General features: G+C 35.8%; 2 protein-coding genes across 8 annotated transcripts in view; one reads left to right on the plus strand and one right to left on the minus strand.

Annotated features, from left to right (window-relative positions):
- Positions 1-1,593: 1,593 nt before the first annotated feature.
- On the plus strand, positions 1,594-8,501 carry LOC107749014 (rho GTPase-activating protein 24-like). Its single transcript, XM_016564063.1, has 6 exons — positions 1,594-1,727; positions 1,898-2,030; positions 3,854-3,927; positions 4,627-4,748; positions 4,839-5,907; positions 7,091-8,501. Exons 1-6 carry the CDS (start codon positions 1,594-1,596, stop codon positions 7,332-7,334), a joined length of 1,776 nt encoding a protein of 591 aa, XP_016419549.1. The 3' UTR covers positions 7,335-8,501.
- Positions 8,502-14,999: 6,498 nt separating this feature from the next.
- LOC107749009 (mitogen-activated protein kinase 10-like) overlaps positions 15,000-18,419 on the minus strand; it is a 67,591-nt gene continuing 64,171 nt past the window's right edge. For 4 of the 7 annotated variants that reach the window (XM_016564047.1, XM_016564048.1, XM_016564050.1 and 1 more), the window contains one exon: positions 15,000-16,722. In XM_016564047.1, the coding sequence (XP_016419533.1) occupies positions 16,580-16,722 (143 nt within the window). In that variant the 3' untranslated portion in view covers positions 15,000-16,579. Of the gene's footprint in view, positions 16,728-18,419 lie in introns of all 7 variants that reach the window. The other 3 variants (XM_016564052.1, XM_016564054.1, XM_016564053.1) reach the window with 3 other exon arrangements.

An 18,419-nucleotide genomic window follows, 5' to 3' on the forward strand; every position in this document is an offset into this window, starting at 1 on the left:
TGAAGGATCATGTGACACTGAAGACTGGAGTAATGATGCTGAAAATTAAACTTTGCGTCACAGGAATAAATTACATTTTAAAATATATTAAAAAAGAAAACTGTTACTCTACATTGTAAAAATATTTCACAATATTAATTATTTTACTGTATTTTTAATCAATTAAATGTAGCCATGTTGAGCATAAGGGACTTATTTTAAAAAAAAAATTTTTTTTAATTACTGACAAACCTACAAACTTTTGAACAGTATTTAGTTGAACTTGAATGCAGACTAAGTCACTTTAGATAAACGTGTACTAAATGTGTGAATGTAAATGACATCAATGAAGTACCATCTCATTAATGCCTGAATTGAGTCCTCAATCCAAGTTTACTCTGGCTCCAGTGACAAATCAAAGCGAAAAGATGCAGTTGACAGTGACAGCTTTGTTTAGAGCTTGTGAAACTTGTTCGACATACTTTCACTTTATATTAAAACTCATAAGTGTGCCATCTTTTGATAAAAATAGATGTGCTTTCTTCTCAGATGCCTGGCATTACAATGAAGCAGAATCTAAATCTGGAATATTCACCCAAGATTTATTCAGCTTTGCGTCACAGGAATAAATTACATTTTAAAATATATGAAAAAAGAAAACTGTTACTCTACATTATAAAAATATTTCACAATATTAATTATTTTACTGTATTTTTAATCAATTAAATGCAGCCATGTTGAGCATAAGGGACTTATTTTCAAAAAAAAAAAAAAAAATGACTGACAAACCTACAAACTTTTGAACAGTATTTAGTTTAACTTGAATGCAGACTAAGTCACTTTGGATAAACATGTCTACTAAATGTGTGAATGTAAATGACATCAAAGAAGTACCATCTCATTAATGCCTGAATTGAGTCCTCATTAAATCCAAGTTTACTCTGGCTCCAGTGACAAATCAAAGCGAAAAGATGTAGTTGACAGTGACAGCTTTGTTTAGAGCTTGTGAAACTTGTTCGACATACTTTCACTTTATATTAAAACTCATAAGTGTGCCATCTTTTGATAAAAATAGATGTGCTTTCTTCTCAGATGCCTGGCATTACAATGAAGCAGAATCTAAATCTGGAATATTCACCCAAGATTTCACATTTATACATTAACAAGACGAATTAATCCTTTTTAACACCTCCAGGTTTTTCATTTTGTCTTTTTTTCATTCACATGCTTCTCTCTGTGCAATTTTCCAAATTACCCATTTACCATTTAGTAGATGTTTATCCATTATTCGCCTGAAAGTGCAGTTATGTTGTCCATTTTAAGCTAATGTCCCTTCACATTACCCTAAAATGTAGATGCTGGACACTTTCTCTCTCTGAAAAAGCTTTCTCTGCACTTCCACAATACCAAATGCTGCAGATAACAGCAGCAGCAGCTGCTTCCCCGGTTTATTTGCAATCTGCAAATTTAGGGCTCCACAATCACTTTGTCGGGAAGAGACGTGGCAGGGAAGGCACACTGCATGTTTAACACCGTTCATATTTAGATCTCACTGGTGTCTGAAGCAAGGTGATAATTATGAAGGGTCAATACACAGCATGTTACATTATACACATGCCTGCTATTCCTGTCCAGCCCACCCGGGATGAGCCAATAAATCAGCTTGTTACAGGATTGTCACAAGCCCAAGTCCTCTATGGGACCGTTACCGGACTGATCAGTGACGTGCTAGTGCTTTCTTTGATTTAGTACCAGCTTCCTGTTACTCATCATTAGATCCGCTGGGATACTGACACATCATGGACACCCACAATCTGTCATTTAAAATGCCCTACACTGTTTTTACACACGTTATGCTTCTAGCCTTTCATTCTTTGAGGCATTTATATATGTCTATTCTTTCCATCTTTCTCTGCAGTAACACAGACGTTCACACCGTGGCATCTTTGCTGAAGCTGTACTTGAGAGAGCTGCCCGAGCCGGTCATCCCGTTCTGTAAATACGAAGAGTTTCTGGCCTGCACCAAACTCCTCAGCAAAGACCAGGATGCAGTGAGTTATCTCTTGTTGACCATCACATTGCAAGCATATAATCCTGTTGTATATACTTGGTGGCTATAACATGTCTCATTACTCAAGGGTGCAATGGTTTTCTTCAAATGTTTGTGTCATTAATGATGAAAGTTGCCAAATACATATACAGTACTACAGTTCTAATGTTTGGGGTGGGTACACTCTTAAAAATAAAGGTGCTTCACGATGCCATAGAAGAACCTGTCTAAATGGTTCCATAAAGAACCTTTAACATCTGTTTCACAAAAGGTTCTTTGTGGCGAAAGAAGGTTCTTCAGATTATAAAAAGGTAAGAAAGACATGATTCTTTAAAGAACCTTTGACTGAATGGTTGTTTATGGAACCATAAATGGTTCTTCTATGGCATCGCTGTGAAGAACCTTTTAAGCACCTTTATTTTTGAAGTGTAATGTTTTTTTTTTAATGGTGGTGAAAGAAGATTCTTATGCTCATCAAGTGTGCATTTATTTAATCAAAAATGCAGTAAAAACTGTAATATTGTGAAAAATATTATTACAATTTAAAATATCAATTTTTTATTTGAATATATTTTATCATTTATTTCTGTGATGCAAAGCTGAATTTTCAGCATCATTACTCCAGTCTCCAGTGTCACATGATCCTTCAGAAATCTTTCTAATATGCCAATTTGCAGCTTAAAAAAAAAATTCTTATTAATATCAATGCTGAAAACAGTTGGGCTGCTTAATGTTTTTGTGCAAACAGTGATTTTTTTTTTCAGGATACTTTCAAAAGTTCAAAAGTACAGTTAAAATGAGGCAAATTAGGCCTGAACTAAGGGACTTTTGCTCTGGTTCTGTTGTTTGTCATTTAGCATTTTACAGTACTTTGTTTAAAAGCCTAAATTTTTAACTTAAGCTACACAATTCCTAAAGTTAACAAATGTAAAGGATGTTGTTTTTTTCATAATGAGCCTCACTGTAGACTCAAAACATTGTTGACCTTTTTAGCTCCCCTCCTTTTGCTATTTCTTATTTTTGAGTTCGGTTGCCACCAGCAGGCTGAGAGAATGGCAAATGACTCATCCCATTATTCTACTGCAGTCGTCTTTCATCTTGCGTGCATCAATTCCTTACTTTCGCTGAGCCTGAAGAAGAACGGGTTGACCCCGAGGAACGGAAACAGCCTCATTCTGACTTTCAAGTTACACTTTTACCTCGTGAGGATCACCTGTGCGTCAGTCAACGGCTTTTGAATGGTTTCAGGATAGAATCAAAGTGCAAGACGGGGTCTTGCAACACTGAATTTAATTTACTGCCCCGAGGTTTTGAACGAGATTCGTACCTCTGAGAGTCCCTCGAGTGCGGTACACGCAAAGAATCGCGGTACCATGTCAAATGAAGCAGAAGGCTTTACTAGATCCATTTGTTTTTGAGAAATAGCTTTCTCGTGTGGTGCAGCAAAGTCATATTCATCAGAGAGAGCCTGCAGGGAAAAGACATATCGACCATGATAAAAACAGATCTGGAATGGAGCGAATCATTAAATCTAGACCGTCATCAATTGTTAAACTCACTGACCCATGCCTAGACGAATAGTGCCGTAATAACGGAATAAATTGCAATATGAATATTTAAAGTCAACTTGGAAGACTTTTAAAACGAATGGGATAGGTTTAATTGCTTTTTCATTCAGTACGTCTTTTAATCATGCATATTAGTCCAGATCATTTAAAATTGAATTACTGTAATCAGTTTAAACAAAGGCACACATTTGTATTTCTTTTTATCCTGGATGTGTATTTAATTATTATTATAATTTTTTAATCTCTCTCTGTGCAGGGAATGAAGGAATTAAGAAGGCAAGTAGAAGGTCTACCTCCGGTAAACTACAATCTGCTTAAATACATATGCAAGTAGGTGATTTTGTATTGTATTCCATTCAGCTGTGGCTTATCACAAAATATTATATAAAACATATGTAATAGTTATTTGCACTAGTGGTGGGAAGTTGAGTCACTGAGTCAATCCAATCAATTGATTCATTCAAAAACCTTGATGCATTCAGGAACAAAACAAGTGACTGTGAGTGAGTCACTGAGTCAATTCACTCAATTGATTCATTCAAAAACCCTGATGTATTCAGGAACAAAATAAGTGACTGTCTTTGAGTGAGTTCTGGATTAATCCATTCAATCAATTCATTCAAAAACACTGATTCATTTGTGAATGAAAAAAGTGACTGTCTTTAAGTGAGTCACTTTGTCAATTCACTCAGTCAATTCATTCAGAAACACTGATGCATTCAGGAATTAAATAAGTGGCTGTCTTTGAATGAGTCAGTGAATCAATTAACTCAGTGGCACTATTTAAAAAAATAAAAATAAACATTTTACGTTAAATAACTTGTATGATGTTTTCATAGCATAATATCAATTTTAGAGTTTTGAAAACAAGTTTTTGCATTGCATTTATTTGTTGTGAAAAAAAATCGTATTTTTGTTTGCAACAATCAAGTTTTTATTTATTTATTTATTTTTTGCCACACATTCAACTTTGTACATACAGTTTCTGAAATCTCAGTTGTAATGTTAAGACCCTTCTTTATTGTCCAGGTTTTTGGATGAAGTTCAGTCCTACTCAGGTGTGAATAAAATGAGTGTACAGAATCTGGCCACGGTCTTTGGGCCAAATATTCTAAGGCCAAAGGTTGAGGACCCAGTGACTATAATGGAAGGTAGGTCTTCCTATCCATATCTCTCACTCCAGAAATCTCTGGATCTGGATTATATTTAGTGTTTGAGTAATCTATTTATCATGTGTTCAGGCACAGTACTAGTCCAGCAATTGATGGCTGTTCTGATTGGCCGCCATGATGTTATTTTCCCACCCGATGAGGACCATACTAACACTCTGGAACTGGTTAATAATAACAATAATGAGACGCAGAAACGGCCTACGAATGGTCAGATTCAAAACAAAGAGAACAATAACACCAGTGGGGTGCGACAGTGCACTTGGGACACGCCAGAATCACCCAGCCGGGCTCCTCTGGACAATGGCTCTCCTCGTTCAGGCAGCCCACGTAATGGTTTTACGGGACAGCGATTCGAGGTGGCCCGCAGTCCGCCGATCTCCGTGAAAAAGAACCCGGCGTTTAGCAAAGGGAGTGGGATTGTCACCAATGGATCGTTCAGTTCATCCTCATCGTCCTCAGGTGATGCCAATCGGGAGAAAATTCTAACCCTACCGAACATGGGAACCCTTCATGCCCGTCGGTCGGGTGCGATTAAAGGTTCAGGCACCAAAATGGGCGTCCAGAATGGCATCGTTCGGATGGGCGTATCCAGCGCAGATGTGACAAATGGGACTCTAAATGGACGGAATGGACTCTGGGTGCCCAACGGTCACGTCACGATGCGCGAGACTAAAAGTCGAGACGCCGAGCACCAGCAGAACCGCCTGTCTACGTACGACAACGTCCACATCCATCAACAGCAGACCACGCAGCCCAGTCTGAGCAGCAGCTGTGAGGACAAACAGAGCGTGGATAGCGCCACATGGTCCACCTCGTCTTGCGAGATCTCTCTACCAGAAAACTCCACTTCTTGCCGCTCGTCCACGACCACGTGCCCAGAGCAGGACTTCTTTGGCAGCAACTTTGAAGATCCTTTGTTGGACGGGCGGGAGCACAACGGACTGGCGGTGGATGATAAGGAGCAGCGGACCAGTAACGGAGGAGGCCAGGGAAGCAGAGGAACCAGCAGCAGTGATAACAGCGAAACGTTTGCCGTCCCGAATGGACCGACCAATCACAGTGCTCTGCACAGCCTGGTGGCCAGTCTCAAACAGGAAATGCTCAAGCAGAAGAACGAATATGAGGCCAGGATCAAGTGGTGAGAGTCATGCTCAATCATAAAATTAACTTTGCAGAGCACAGAAACTAGTGATAGTTTTTTTTCACAGTTTTAATGAAGTTAAAAATCAATAGAAAATAAAACAAATGAAATGTTATTTTTCGCCCAAATTGTTTCCAACCTGCATTGCTTCGTTAAATGGAGATGGAAAATCATTTCCATTTATATATTTTTTTATGTGATTTATAGGAAACTAAAACAAGAGAACTGAAACCAAATGAGGGAAATGCCAATAAATAAATAAATAAATGAGAAAAAAAAATAAATCATACACTCTTCAGTATGGTACAAATATGAGATATGGCAAACATTTGAATATTGTTCTGTCTTCCCTGTTACTTTTTTTGGAAAATCTATCACTGCCCCCCCAAAAAAAACTAGCAATGTAAAGAGGTTTTTATTTAAAACAAAACAAAAAAAGCCAGTGGGATGGAAACACCTAAATTGCAAAAAAAAAAAAAAACAAGAAGTAGTAATTACAAAAAAATAAAAATACTTTTGATTATTTACTTTTTTAATAAAATAATAAAAGAAGTACTTATTTTTAATAAAATAAAACAAATATCTATTTTTAATAAAATGAAGTGATATTTATTAACTTTTTAATAAAATAATCTATATTTGAAAAAATATATATTTATTTACTTTTAATAAAATAAAAATCTTTATTTTGAATTATTATTACTTATTTTTACTAAAATGAAAAAAATATGTACTTATTTCTAATAAAATTAAACAAATATTTACTTTCAATAAAATTACAAATATTAACTCAATTTTTATAAAATAAATAAATAACTTATATTTATTAACTAATATATATATATATATATTTATTTTAATAAAATGAAAAATATTTACATTCAATACAATTAAAAATATGAACTAATTTTTAATAAAAATGAAACAAATATTTATTAACTTATGTGTATTAACTTATATAACATATATAACGTTAATAAACATAATAAGTTCATATATGTTAATAAATATTTGTTTCATTTTATTAAAAATTAGTTAATTTTTTTCATTTTATTGAAAGTAAATATTTTTCATTCCATGACAGAATTAACTCTTACCTAAATCAACTCTTTAAGTGTCTCATTAAACTATCACAGTATTAAAAGGTGTATTTACCCACCTTTTCCCATCTTCCCTGTAGTCTGGAACTTCGGAATCTAGAGTTGGAAACGGTGATGGCGAATCTACACGAAGAGCTTGACCAGGAGAAGAAGAAATACACCATGGTGGAGATCAAGCTGAGAAATGCAGAGCGAGCCAAGGACGATGCAGAAAAGAGAAACGAGATGTTGCAGAAAGAGATGGAGCAGTTCTTTTCCACCTTCGGAGACCTGACCGCAGACCTGCCACAGCCCGACAGAGCCAACACCATCTGGATCCAGTGAGCCGTTAGCGGTCTACCATTAACATTCCATTGTGTGGGCTTGTGTTCAGACAGAACGGGACTAAATCAACCTTCACGTTTGGTGCAAAGGTTCGACACGACTGAGCGAAGCCCATTGAGCCAAATTTTCAGAACTGAACGTGGACCAGTTGTTGGATTGAACCAGTTGGATTCAAGAAGAGGGATGATGGGACGATGCAGCTTGGATGTTAAAATAAAAGATGATTTTCAAACCAAAAGAAGGCAATTCTGACCTGAGAGCGAATGATAAGAGGAACTCTTGACGGTTGAGGTTGAATGCGAGGGAATTAATCAATTACATGAATGAACATTGAGTTTTAGATGATGGGAAACTCCTGAAGGACGACAGAAGCACGAATGTCACTCCTATTTCTTCTTGTGATCCAACCAAATGTGTCCTTGAGCTGTCATGCATCCTCTCGTGTATATAAAGGAGAAACAATGTTCAAAATTCCACAATGAAAAACAAATGTCTGTATAAACGCAAATTAATGTTTAATGTACGTACTGATATTTAAACTGAGAATTCTCAATGTGTTACATATCGATTTTATATCAAGGCTTTTCCTTGCACTTAAAGCATATGAGTTGCTATGTTGTTTTGCAGTATGGTACGTTATGAGATGTGGCAAATATTTTAATATCAGTCTTCCCTGTTGCTTTTTTGCATAAGTTGTCACTGCAAATAAAACATTTTCTTCATCAGTATTAAAAATGAAATTAAGCATAAATCTATATATAGATATATATATGAAGAATCAGTTTTTTTGCAGTGCCACAGCGTTCCCCACATGACCAAATCCAAGTAGACCTGTAAATACTTGTGAAAACACTGCAAACGCTCAGCCTGTCTTTGTCATTTGTGCCTGTCGCACATCATTTGCTTGCAGCGGTGCTAGACGGGAAGAAGTGTGTTAAAATGAAGACCGAGATGGGGTTTGTTCATCTGGGGTCATTTGCCTTGTCGCAGCTGTCCATGCTTCTACTGTAGCTTGATGCATTCAGTGAAATGCAATGAAATTAAATTATGTGACCTCATTTACACTTGTCTTAAATTGTGTTGTGTCATTGTATCAGTCGCTGGGCTCGACCACACATGGAATCTGTGGGTGGTCTGATATTTACAACCACATTAATAAGACTACAGCCTCCCAAACAAATCTGGACATTTTCCTTGAACTAAAGTCGATGTCCTAAAAAAAAAAAAATGATTGTGTCCAATCATTATAATTCTTAAAGATATAAAAAATGCACCAAAACACAGAGCAATTATGGGAATATTGACCCAGTCTGAATCTGGGTGGGCTTTTATATCTTTTCTCACTGTAATGCATTTGTGTATGTGCAGGTGTGGATGTTCATTTAGGAACATTTCTCAATATTGTGTTGCAAGCTCTCACTAAAAGATGCAAGAATAAACGTAAGCATCATTTCCAAACCTGCATGACTTGAAAATCCATAGAGCTCAAAAAAGAAAGCATGATAAAAGTGTTACATTTGACTATATTCCAAGTCATTTTTCACAAATTAACACTTCCTCCACCACAGCTATCAAATCTCATATGCTTTGCACAAAGTCACACTTGATACTGTGCGTCACATATGGACACAAAACACACATGCACCAATGACAAGTGCAGCTGTAGTATCTTTCTGAAGGGTTTTTATGGTATATTGCACTCACACACACACCAAAAAAAAGTTTTTGGAACAGTGTTGTTTTAGTATAATTCGTGTACTAAAATGATATTTATTAATATTTCAGGTTTTTTTTTTTTTCAGTTTTCCTTTAAATTCAAGTTTAGTTTTTTTTTGGTCCCCCCCCCCCAATTTCAATTTCTATTTATATAATTTTTATTTCCGTTTTAGCAATTGAAGTATTTGTACTTGGGCAACATTTCTCATTTTTCATCTTTTATTGATATAATACTGTATTATTACAATTTAACTTTTCGATTAAATGTAATTTATTCCTCTGATGACAAAGCAACCCATTTTTAATGTCCAATCTCCAGTGTCACATGATCCATCAGAAATTGTGCAACCTTTATTTTATTTCAGCTTTTTTCAATTAACCACCACTATTTTTAATGGCTTTAGTTAACGATGGCAACACAGCTTTGGAACAGCATGAGGCTAATTGAATAACACTTTTTATTTTTTGGTGTTCTTATGAACTAATAATTTGCTACAGACTTCTAGCGCTGCCCCGGTGCACTCTGGGAATTAACATCCTTGTCATCTCACCCAGTATAATGGTGTGTTTGAATTTAAAGCTCCCTCTAGTGTATTTCACTGAACCTATTAGAAGAGCCATCGGGGGGCCTGCGCTCTCCATCCCGCAGCAGTCTGGCTCACACTCCGCACCTTTCTTCACTGGATAATAGGCTTAAAGCAGCCGGACAAAGTAAACGCAGCCTGCAAATTCCATTCTGAGCTACCAATGACAGAAACGAGCGGGATCCAGGAATATTTTCACGCCAAGCTTGAGCTGAAGAATACAAACCTCTGGAGCTGGAGAGAAGCACAGATAATAGAGTGCTTCTCATGCAGGGACCGTCTTTTGTTGGCGATTTGGGTTTTGCTCCATTTTATAGAACTAAACCAAATGAGATGGAAGTCCACTGTAAGGTAACAGAGCTATTGAGATGATAAATATGCTTCAGTCAAGAGTGTGTGTGTGAGAGAGGGTTGAATAAAATAAAATAAGAACTGTATGGCGGTGGCCCTAACAAGGTCAAAAAATATCAAACCATTTCTGCTAACAAATGCTTTCACCTGGGTGTCAAAGTGAATTATAGTGGATTCAACTCAAGTTTGTGCAGGTGTTCAAGCAAAATCAGTTTATCATTCAAAATCTTTTGAAATGTTTAGCTTGAAATGCTTCCACTCTATTTGGACAATGCATTTCCAAGGCCTCTTTCCAGTCATTTTTGAACACTGGAGAAGGATTTTAAATAAATTCAGTGATGAATCATTCAGAATGATTTGTGAACCAGTCTTACGGAGTCATTAAAAAGTATGAACTCGAAAAGACAATTTACTCATGCATTGGACGTCACGCCCTCTGTTAGTTTTATTCTACACAACAGCAACTTCTATCTTCAACAAATTGTGGCATCACATAAATAAATACACATACTTCAATTTAACTCAGTTGCTGCCTTAAAAGTAATTAAATTGGCTGTACAAGCCATTTCTACTTATATTAAACTGACTTTAAAAAAATGTAGTTGAATCTCACTTAACTTTAAAAAAATAATTGAAATTGGATCAATTATGAGGAGTTAATAAAACCATGTCACCATGACTAGATGACTTTTTTTGTACACTGTAGGAATGTCACTTCTCATATTTCACCCTCAAACAAATAACTAAAACTTCCCATGAAACTGAGAGAAAACTATGGAAAGCTAAACCTGTGCCATATTAAAATCTAGTTTGGCTCAGAGGATGAAAGTAATGGTATTTGATTATTAATATATGCACATATGGTGAATCTCTGTGTTGAAGGATTAATTCATATTCAGGAGTTGTGAACTCTTCAAAGGTGGGCTTGAGAAGGGCCAAAAGCACAAATCTCAAAAATAAACCTAAAAGCAGCTTTCCTTCAAGATCTGGCTCACTGGATTCTCAAAAGAAGAAAAAAAACGTTTCTCCCCCTCTTCGCTTTGTATTAAAAGAAAGAAAAATCACATTCTTTCTCTGCCCACTTTCTCAACACAAAATCTCTCCTATCACACAAAACCCTTCAAGAATTAGTTCTCTCACAAACAAACAAACATAAGAACTTCTTTCTCTTTTATCAGATGGCCACAATTGAAATGGGGGCTTTTAAATGTTTCTCTGTAACCTGCATCACCTGTCTTCACTAATTAGCCAAACTCACATCAATTAACCCATTAAAGATTGTGCCACAAAAAAACTTCAAAAGAGGATGACAGAAAGACAAGATGAAATGTCTTGATAAACTGAAAAACAAATATAGCTGATCAACTTAATTAAGGTCTTTCTAAGAAAAAAAAGTATCAATGTCCGGGTCAGCTGGCATAGGCTGTGAAATGAATTAGCTCTTCCACATCTTGAGAAATTCTCAGAAAGACTCCATGTGTGATCAGCTGTGATTAAGAGGATCATTTTACCTTTGAAACTTTGAATCATAGAGTGATTAATACTTCAAACCCTTAACTTCAGTGCTGACTGCAGACTACTTGAGTGTGAACCACAGCGAGCAGCGAGATTTTTTCTGAGTGACATATTTTTCATTACAATGTTTTTACCGTTTTAATAGGTGTGTGTGTGTATATATACAGCATACAGTATATATATATATATATATGTATATATATATATTATATATATATATATATATATACTGTATATTGAATTATTATATACAATGATTGATGAGTTTATTTTCATTTAATAATAAAATCAATGACATTTTTCATATGTGTTTGTATTATACATTTATACTGATTATGAATTACTTAATAATTTAGCATGTTTTTAGGTAACTTATTAGTTGACATCAGGAAATTTAGGGTTATGTGGCATGCTAATGTAAACTGAAATACTAAATTAAACGGCATCTTGCTGTTAATGCGATTATCATGCATGCAGTGTTTATGACCTTATGTTAATTGAGAATCTACATGGAATATTCATATTTTTTAAAGTTCATTTGTCACACGATGTTGAACATTAAAAATGAACTTCTGATGTCAACAAGCTAATTAAAAATACCACCTAGAAACCAATTACAGCACCTAAGATATACACTTTCCCTTCTCACATTTATATACATTTTAAGTAGACATGTCAACAACCCATATATGAATATCAACCAGTCACCTGTCTAGGTCTTCAAATTCATTAATACATAAGACATGCAAATTCAAGAAAATATGACAATTAATTTCAAGGTCAAAGGAGTTTATTTTGAGTCACATACAGATATTTATATTACATACACAGTACCTTTAAAATGTCGGGTGCTAACAGCAATCCATAGTGCTGTTTAAATCTTTAATTTTTATTTTTATTTTTTTCCCCAACCATCTCATTTTATCTTGCATTTGTAGAATAATTTGATTTGAACAACAGCCTGGAGCAGGAGGCGTGAAAATGGCATTAGATGTCAAACAGCACTGCGTAAAGAACCACAGTCTCCTCCTGAAACTCAACAGAACGGCTCACTGACAGCACACAGAGAGAGATGGAGGTTTAAAAATACCGTCTGAGTCCAAATGAAACCATAAAGAGTTGATTGAGTTGAACAGGAGACTCGTCACATTAACTAGCACACGGCGTGAATTCATGATTACAAAAACAATCCATTATTCATTATTCCATTATTCACTTAAAGAGTTGTGTTATTGCACTACTGCGATTTTTGACACTGAATAACCCTAGAAAAAAAAAGAAATGAAAAAAGAAAGGAAATCAGAAGAAAGGAAGGACAAAGCAAAAAGAAGGGGAAGACAGAAATGTAAACATGAAGAAAGGAAGAACGAAAGGAAACAAAACAAAAATCAAGAAAGAAGGAAAGTAAAGGAAGGAATAAGGAAAAGAAAAGGAAGGAAAGGAAGAAGGAAAAGAAAATGAAGGGAGGCAATATTAATGAAAGGAAAGGAAAGGAAAGGAGGAAAATGGGAAAAGGGAAGAAAGGAACAGAAACAGGAATAAAGTAAATGAAACCAAAAGCAAAAATGAGGAAAAACAAGAAAGGAAGAAGGAAAAGAAAGGGAAGGAAGAGAAAGAAGATGGGAAAAAGACAAAAAATGATGGAAGGAAATAAAGGAAGAAGGAAAGTGAAAAAAAAGAAGAATGGAAAAGAAACAAAGAAAGAAAGAAGGACAGTAAAAGAAGGAAACAGAGAAAGAAAAAGAAGGAAGGAAACAAGCAGGAAATAAGACAGGAAGAAGAAAAGGAAAAGGGAAAAATAAATTAAAAGACGGAAGAACGAAAAGAAAAGGAAAGAAAGTGAAGGAAGAAAATGAAACAAGAAGGAACTGAGGAAGTAAGATGGAAAGGAACAGAAGGAAGAAGTAAAGGAAAATGGAAAGAAAGTGAAAGGAGTCAATAGTAATGAGGAAGTGGTCTGTACTGCTCTGAGTGTTTCCTTTGATTCATCAGCGGTACACTGTTGTGCAGTTTGTTTGGATGGAAGTATGTACTTCATACTAAAATAGAACATTAAATACACCTTCATTTCAAGCCCTTTCGTCGAAAAGTAACCTGTATAAGATGCAAGATGGCACACCACATTGTTGTCTGTCTATTCTAAAATGAAACAAATTGGATACACAACGCAACGTTTTACAATTAGTATCGAATTCTAACAAGTGAAATACAAAAGCTACTGTATGTACGTGTCCACCCTGTTGTAAAATCATCAGCAGCCATATTGAAGTAGTCCTCTGGAGATGATATGTATTACTGGTGGGAAATGTGATGTCGATTTTTATGGTGAAAATGTCTGATTAGGCTGGGAAACCTCTGCTAATGTTCATGCATATAAAACGGGTATTTAAATGGCTTTTGATATCAAGGTTCAGAGGTTGTTGTTTTTTTAAAGCAGCACCTGAATGATGTCAGCTCTTAATGTCCAACAGAAGGCTAGAATATCTTACAAGGGTCAATATACGATGTCAAAATAACCAATCACGTTTGATTAGTGTTACCATGAAAACAAAAGCACAATCTGAGCATATTTCTGCATGTGCCTAAAGGAACAGTTCACGCCAAAAAATTCAATCCTCTATCCATAATATTGCTTTTTCCAGTGGAAAAATTCGTCTTGTCTGAATCAGGAGAGAAATATGCACTGATCAAGCACTATTTACAAGCGAAAACAGTGTAAAAGTGCCGTTCAGATTTTGATGTGAAGACAACAGGGATGGACTTTTTCACTGGATGACACATTATTACGGGTTATCGACTCGTATTTTGGCCAGAAGTTACGGTTTAAAGTTAAAATGCCTTGATGATGGATTTGTTTTTTTGCAAACACGCAGCTTTTCTCTTCACAAGACGTGAATTGATTGACTGGAGCTGTGTGGATTACTTGTGGATTATTGTGATGTTTTTTTTATCAGCTGTTTGGACTCTCATTCTGACGGCACCCATTCACTGCAGAGGATCCTTTGGTGAGCAAGAGATGTAATGCAAAATTTCTCCAAATCTGTTCTGAAGTAGAAACAAGCTCGTCTATATCTTGGATAACCTGAGGGTGAGTAAATATTTCACAGATTTTCATTTTTGGGTGAACTATTCCTTTAAGTGGAAACAAATATACATGAACATGCAGTGCCATATAAATGTGCTAGAGAAAACTACAAATAATAAAAAAAAATAATAATGAAATAACTTTACAAAAACAGTGTTTCTGGGTGAGAATGAGTTAGAAAATGAGAGCTCTGTTACATAAACAAACAAAAAAATCATGTGGATTTCATCCCTTTATTAAAACGTTTAGTACACGGATCAAATCGGACAAATACAGGTACAAAACATAACCGTACAACTTAAATATTATATGTTCAATTTACTGTGTACTGCATAATGTTAATTCAATGAAGCTAATCTTTACCTAATACTAAAAACATCAGCCATGTGTGTTTGAAAGACTACATTACTTGTCTTTTTTAAAAATGTAACAATTGAAGAGTGAAGAGTGGGGTTACATTGCAACAAACAGTGGCCCCAAAACATATTTGGACACATTTAAAAACCTAGTATGTTTTACAGTATATTAAAATGGTAGCTATATTGCTCATAAATGGTTTGTGGTAGTGGTACGTTCCTAGTTTAATGTGATGAACTGCACCAGCTTGAACTGGAGAAGAACTGACTTGTATTTTTATAATTCAATGACGTTTTTAAGTGTGACGCAAGTGTCCAAATACTGTTTAGGGCCACTGTAATTCTCAGATCTGGGGCTTATAACAGATCAGTGTAGAAATATGAATCCAGGTGCCTCTTTTTAACATACAATGACTTTAAATCAGACACTTGGATCTACCGCAGGATCTCTACACTAGGAGATCTACATGAATAGGGGATTGTGGGATTGGGTAAACAGACCTGACACATCCGACACCACCTGGAAAACCTCTATCAGAGCCATCGCGTTACTATATTCGTGTTTTCGAGGAGGAAACTGCATTATTTCAAAGGCACTTCCCAGATCTGACAACAAATAAATAAACTCCAGCTGAAATTTAGGTAGTAAGCACGTCGATTCCCTTCGGACAACACAAAAAGATGAGTTTCGAGATGAGATTTAGTTTGCGAGGAACAAAAGGTGAGGATGAGGTGCATGCTCCCGACCTGCATTCGTTTTAGTTACACACACCTTTCAAGGTACAGCATGCAAGGCTGCCGCAGAGAGTCGGGGTTTCACAAACACAAAGGCAGAAAATGACAGCGACAGTGCTTGTACCCCTCAATGGCTTCCTGTAAAGCAGCCTCACTTCCTGTCTAGCGACAGAAATGCCCACGTTCACCTTTAAATGCTATATAAACACGGTTCTCTATATTTGTATATGTATAACTAGCTTAGCTGCTTTTATCTCTGACCATGCAAGACTACAGGCAAAGGGAAACGGGTGATTAGCTGTGATGTGGCAAGGTGTGCAAATACTCCCTCTACTGGCCATCAGTCCCACTCTGAGAACGCCTCACAACTGTACACAATTACATATATACAAAAGATAGGGGGCGCCATTGTACATATTATTTTATCGCACACAGACACACCGGCCCGTCCGAAAACATCCGGAACAAGCAAAAAACCATCACAGAAAACAAGGGTTGAAGGGTGCTCGTTGAAACAAAAGCCCACCCTGCCACATCGAGTGAAGCGCAGAAAATCGATATGGTATTAGATATCAGCCAGGCAATGTACACTTTACATAGATTCCAGATTTTTTTCTTCTTTTTCCGAAGTCTCTTTTTTTTTTTTTTTGGATGCCATATGAGGGGGATTCAAAGCAAAGCAGCTAGTGAAGATTCATAAATATACATATTCAGACGTTTCTTTGAATGAAAATGCATATTTTGTCGTCATTTACGCGTGATACATTATTTTATACGTATATATTTAATCGTTTTTTTTTTATTTCGCAATTACATGTTTTCGAGGTTTGTGGATTTCTCGTTTGGGTTCGCGGGTGCCGTTCACCTTCTGAAGAACATGGGGTTGCGCAGGCAGGCGGTTAGTCACCTGCAGCACCCCAGCGGTCCGGCGGAGGTCTCCAGGCTGCTGTCGGTATCGGAGGCCAGGGTCTGGTCGGTGGACATGGAGGAGATGTCGTTGACGGAGGAGGAAGGGGGGAGGCTCTCGCTGCTGTTCATGGCTGCACCTGCGCTAAGGGAAGTAACGGGGGAAAAACGGTTACAACGAAAAAAAGAAGCACAGCCACAGCGCCCTCTACAGGGCGAAGAGATACTACAAGCAGATGTTCAAATATTAAAAAGTACAATAACGATTAAAAATGTACAAATATCCCACAGGGATGAAAGCGGGTTGCTTAAGGGTGGAGTCCACGGACTGGGTTTGGATCTGAGGTCATATTGTAGGATGTTGTGATATTTATCAAAAGCCATTTATACAGATATCAACAAATCATTGCTATCTTGAACCCTAAGAACACAATGTGAATAAACTATTTTACTATATATTTTTTGCGGAAGGTGTGCACATAAGCAGCCTATATATATATATATATATATATTATGGATGTGTAGATGTATATTTATTTAATATAATAAAAATACTTAATATTAAGATAAGATAGTATTTTATACCATATATATAAACATTACATGATTATTTAAACTAATTGATTTAATTAGACATTGAATAATAATAATAATAAATATATACATTTACAAAAAAATATAAATGAGTGTAAAGTATTGCCTTAGATTATACCTTACCTTATAAAAATATTTTATATCTAATAATTATTTAATAATGTTAAACTAATTGTACGTTAATATTATATTAAATATAATTAGATATTTAATACACAAAATATATATACAGTATTATCTTGAGAATATTTACTTTCTGTGTCTGTACTTTTCTTCTTCTTTTTTTACATATAAACTTGAAAAGAATACCAGTACATTTAATCAGTACTTTTAAAAGTGTGTGCGTGTGTGTGTGTGTGTGTGTGTGTTCTACATTTGTTAATTATTTAATAATTTAGCATGAAATATTATAATAAATATAATTAGACATTATATATATATATATATATAAATCTATTTATATGTTTTATTTCTTTATTTTAATTTCTGCTAGTCCTAAATCTGGTAGCTTAGAAAAGTAATTGCAGACCATTCCTCAACAAGATATATGATTATAGATATTAATTTATGCAGCTAAAGTTATGTTCACATTCCTAACACCATATGCATGAGCAAACCTCAATCATTCTACGTTTGTAACAAAACATGCCTTTTAAAGGGGTCCTATTATGCTTTTTCAACTTTAGTTAGTCTGTAATGTTGCTGTTAGAGCATAAAAAAGATCTGCAAAGTTACAAAGCTCAAAGTCCACTTCAAAAGGAGATATTTTATTTAACAGAAATCACTTTTCAAAAACTACAACCAACGACTCGTTTGGACTACAACGCATATTTTCCGGGATTTGTGATATCACAAATATCGACGAATGGGACGAGACCTGGTTGAGCTGCACTAGAGAAGGCAACGAGTGTTATCACTATGTCAGACACACGCTAGCTTTCCCAAGGCAGACGAACTTAGAGTGGTTACAATCATCCGGGTTTAAATTGGGCTCAATTTGATTTTGACGCAATATTTACACTGAAGCTCGCAGGCGGCTATAGTAAGGGGCATGACATTTCCCGACCAGGCGCAGAGTGCTGCCAATCACAACACACACTGGCCCAGCTAACCAATCACAACACATTTCGTATTTCAGAAGGCGGGCCTTCATTTGATACAGGAACTATTCGAGCCGTTCATGCCAGACTGGGGAAAGAGGAGTTGTAATAATGTAAAATATGTGAAAAATAATGTATTTTTC

Source organism: Sinocyclocheilus rhinocerous, unplaced genomic scaffold (assembly GCF_001515625.1).
Source record: "Sinocyclocheilus rhinocerous isolate Xijiao unplaced genomic scaffold, SAMN03320098_v1.1 scaffold260, whole genome shotgun sequence".
In the NCBI taxonomy this organism is placed as follows: domain Eukaryota; kingdom Metazoa; phylum Chordata; class Actinopteri; order Cypriniformes; family Cyprinidae; genus Sinocyclocheilus; species Sinocyclocheilus rhinocerous.

Bases quoted from the DNA above. Each gene is read 5' to 3' on its own strand.
- LOC107749014 (XM_016564063.1), top strand. From the start codon at position 1,594: ATGCCTGCTATTCCTGTCCAGCCCACCCGGGATGAGCCAATAAATCAG. The intron at 3,928-4,626 runs GTAGGTGATTTT...TTTATTGTCCAG, and splicing joins CTGCTTAAATACATATGCAA to GTTTTTGGATGAAGTTCAGT. The intron at 5,908-7,090 runs GTGAGAGTCATG...TCTTCCCTGTAG, and splicing joins TATGAGGCCAGGATCAAGTG to TCTGGAACTTCGGAATCTAG.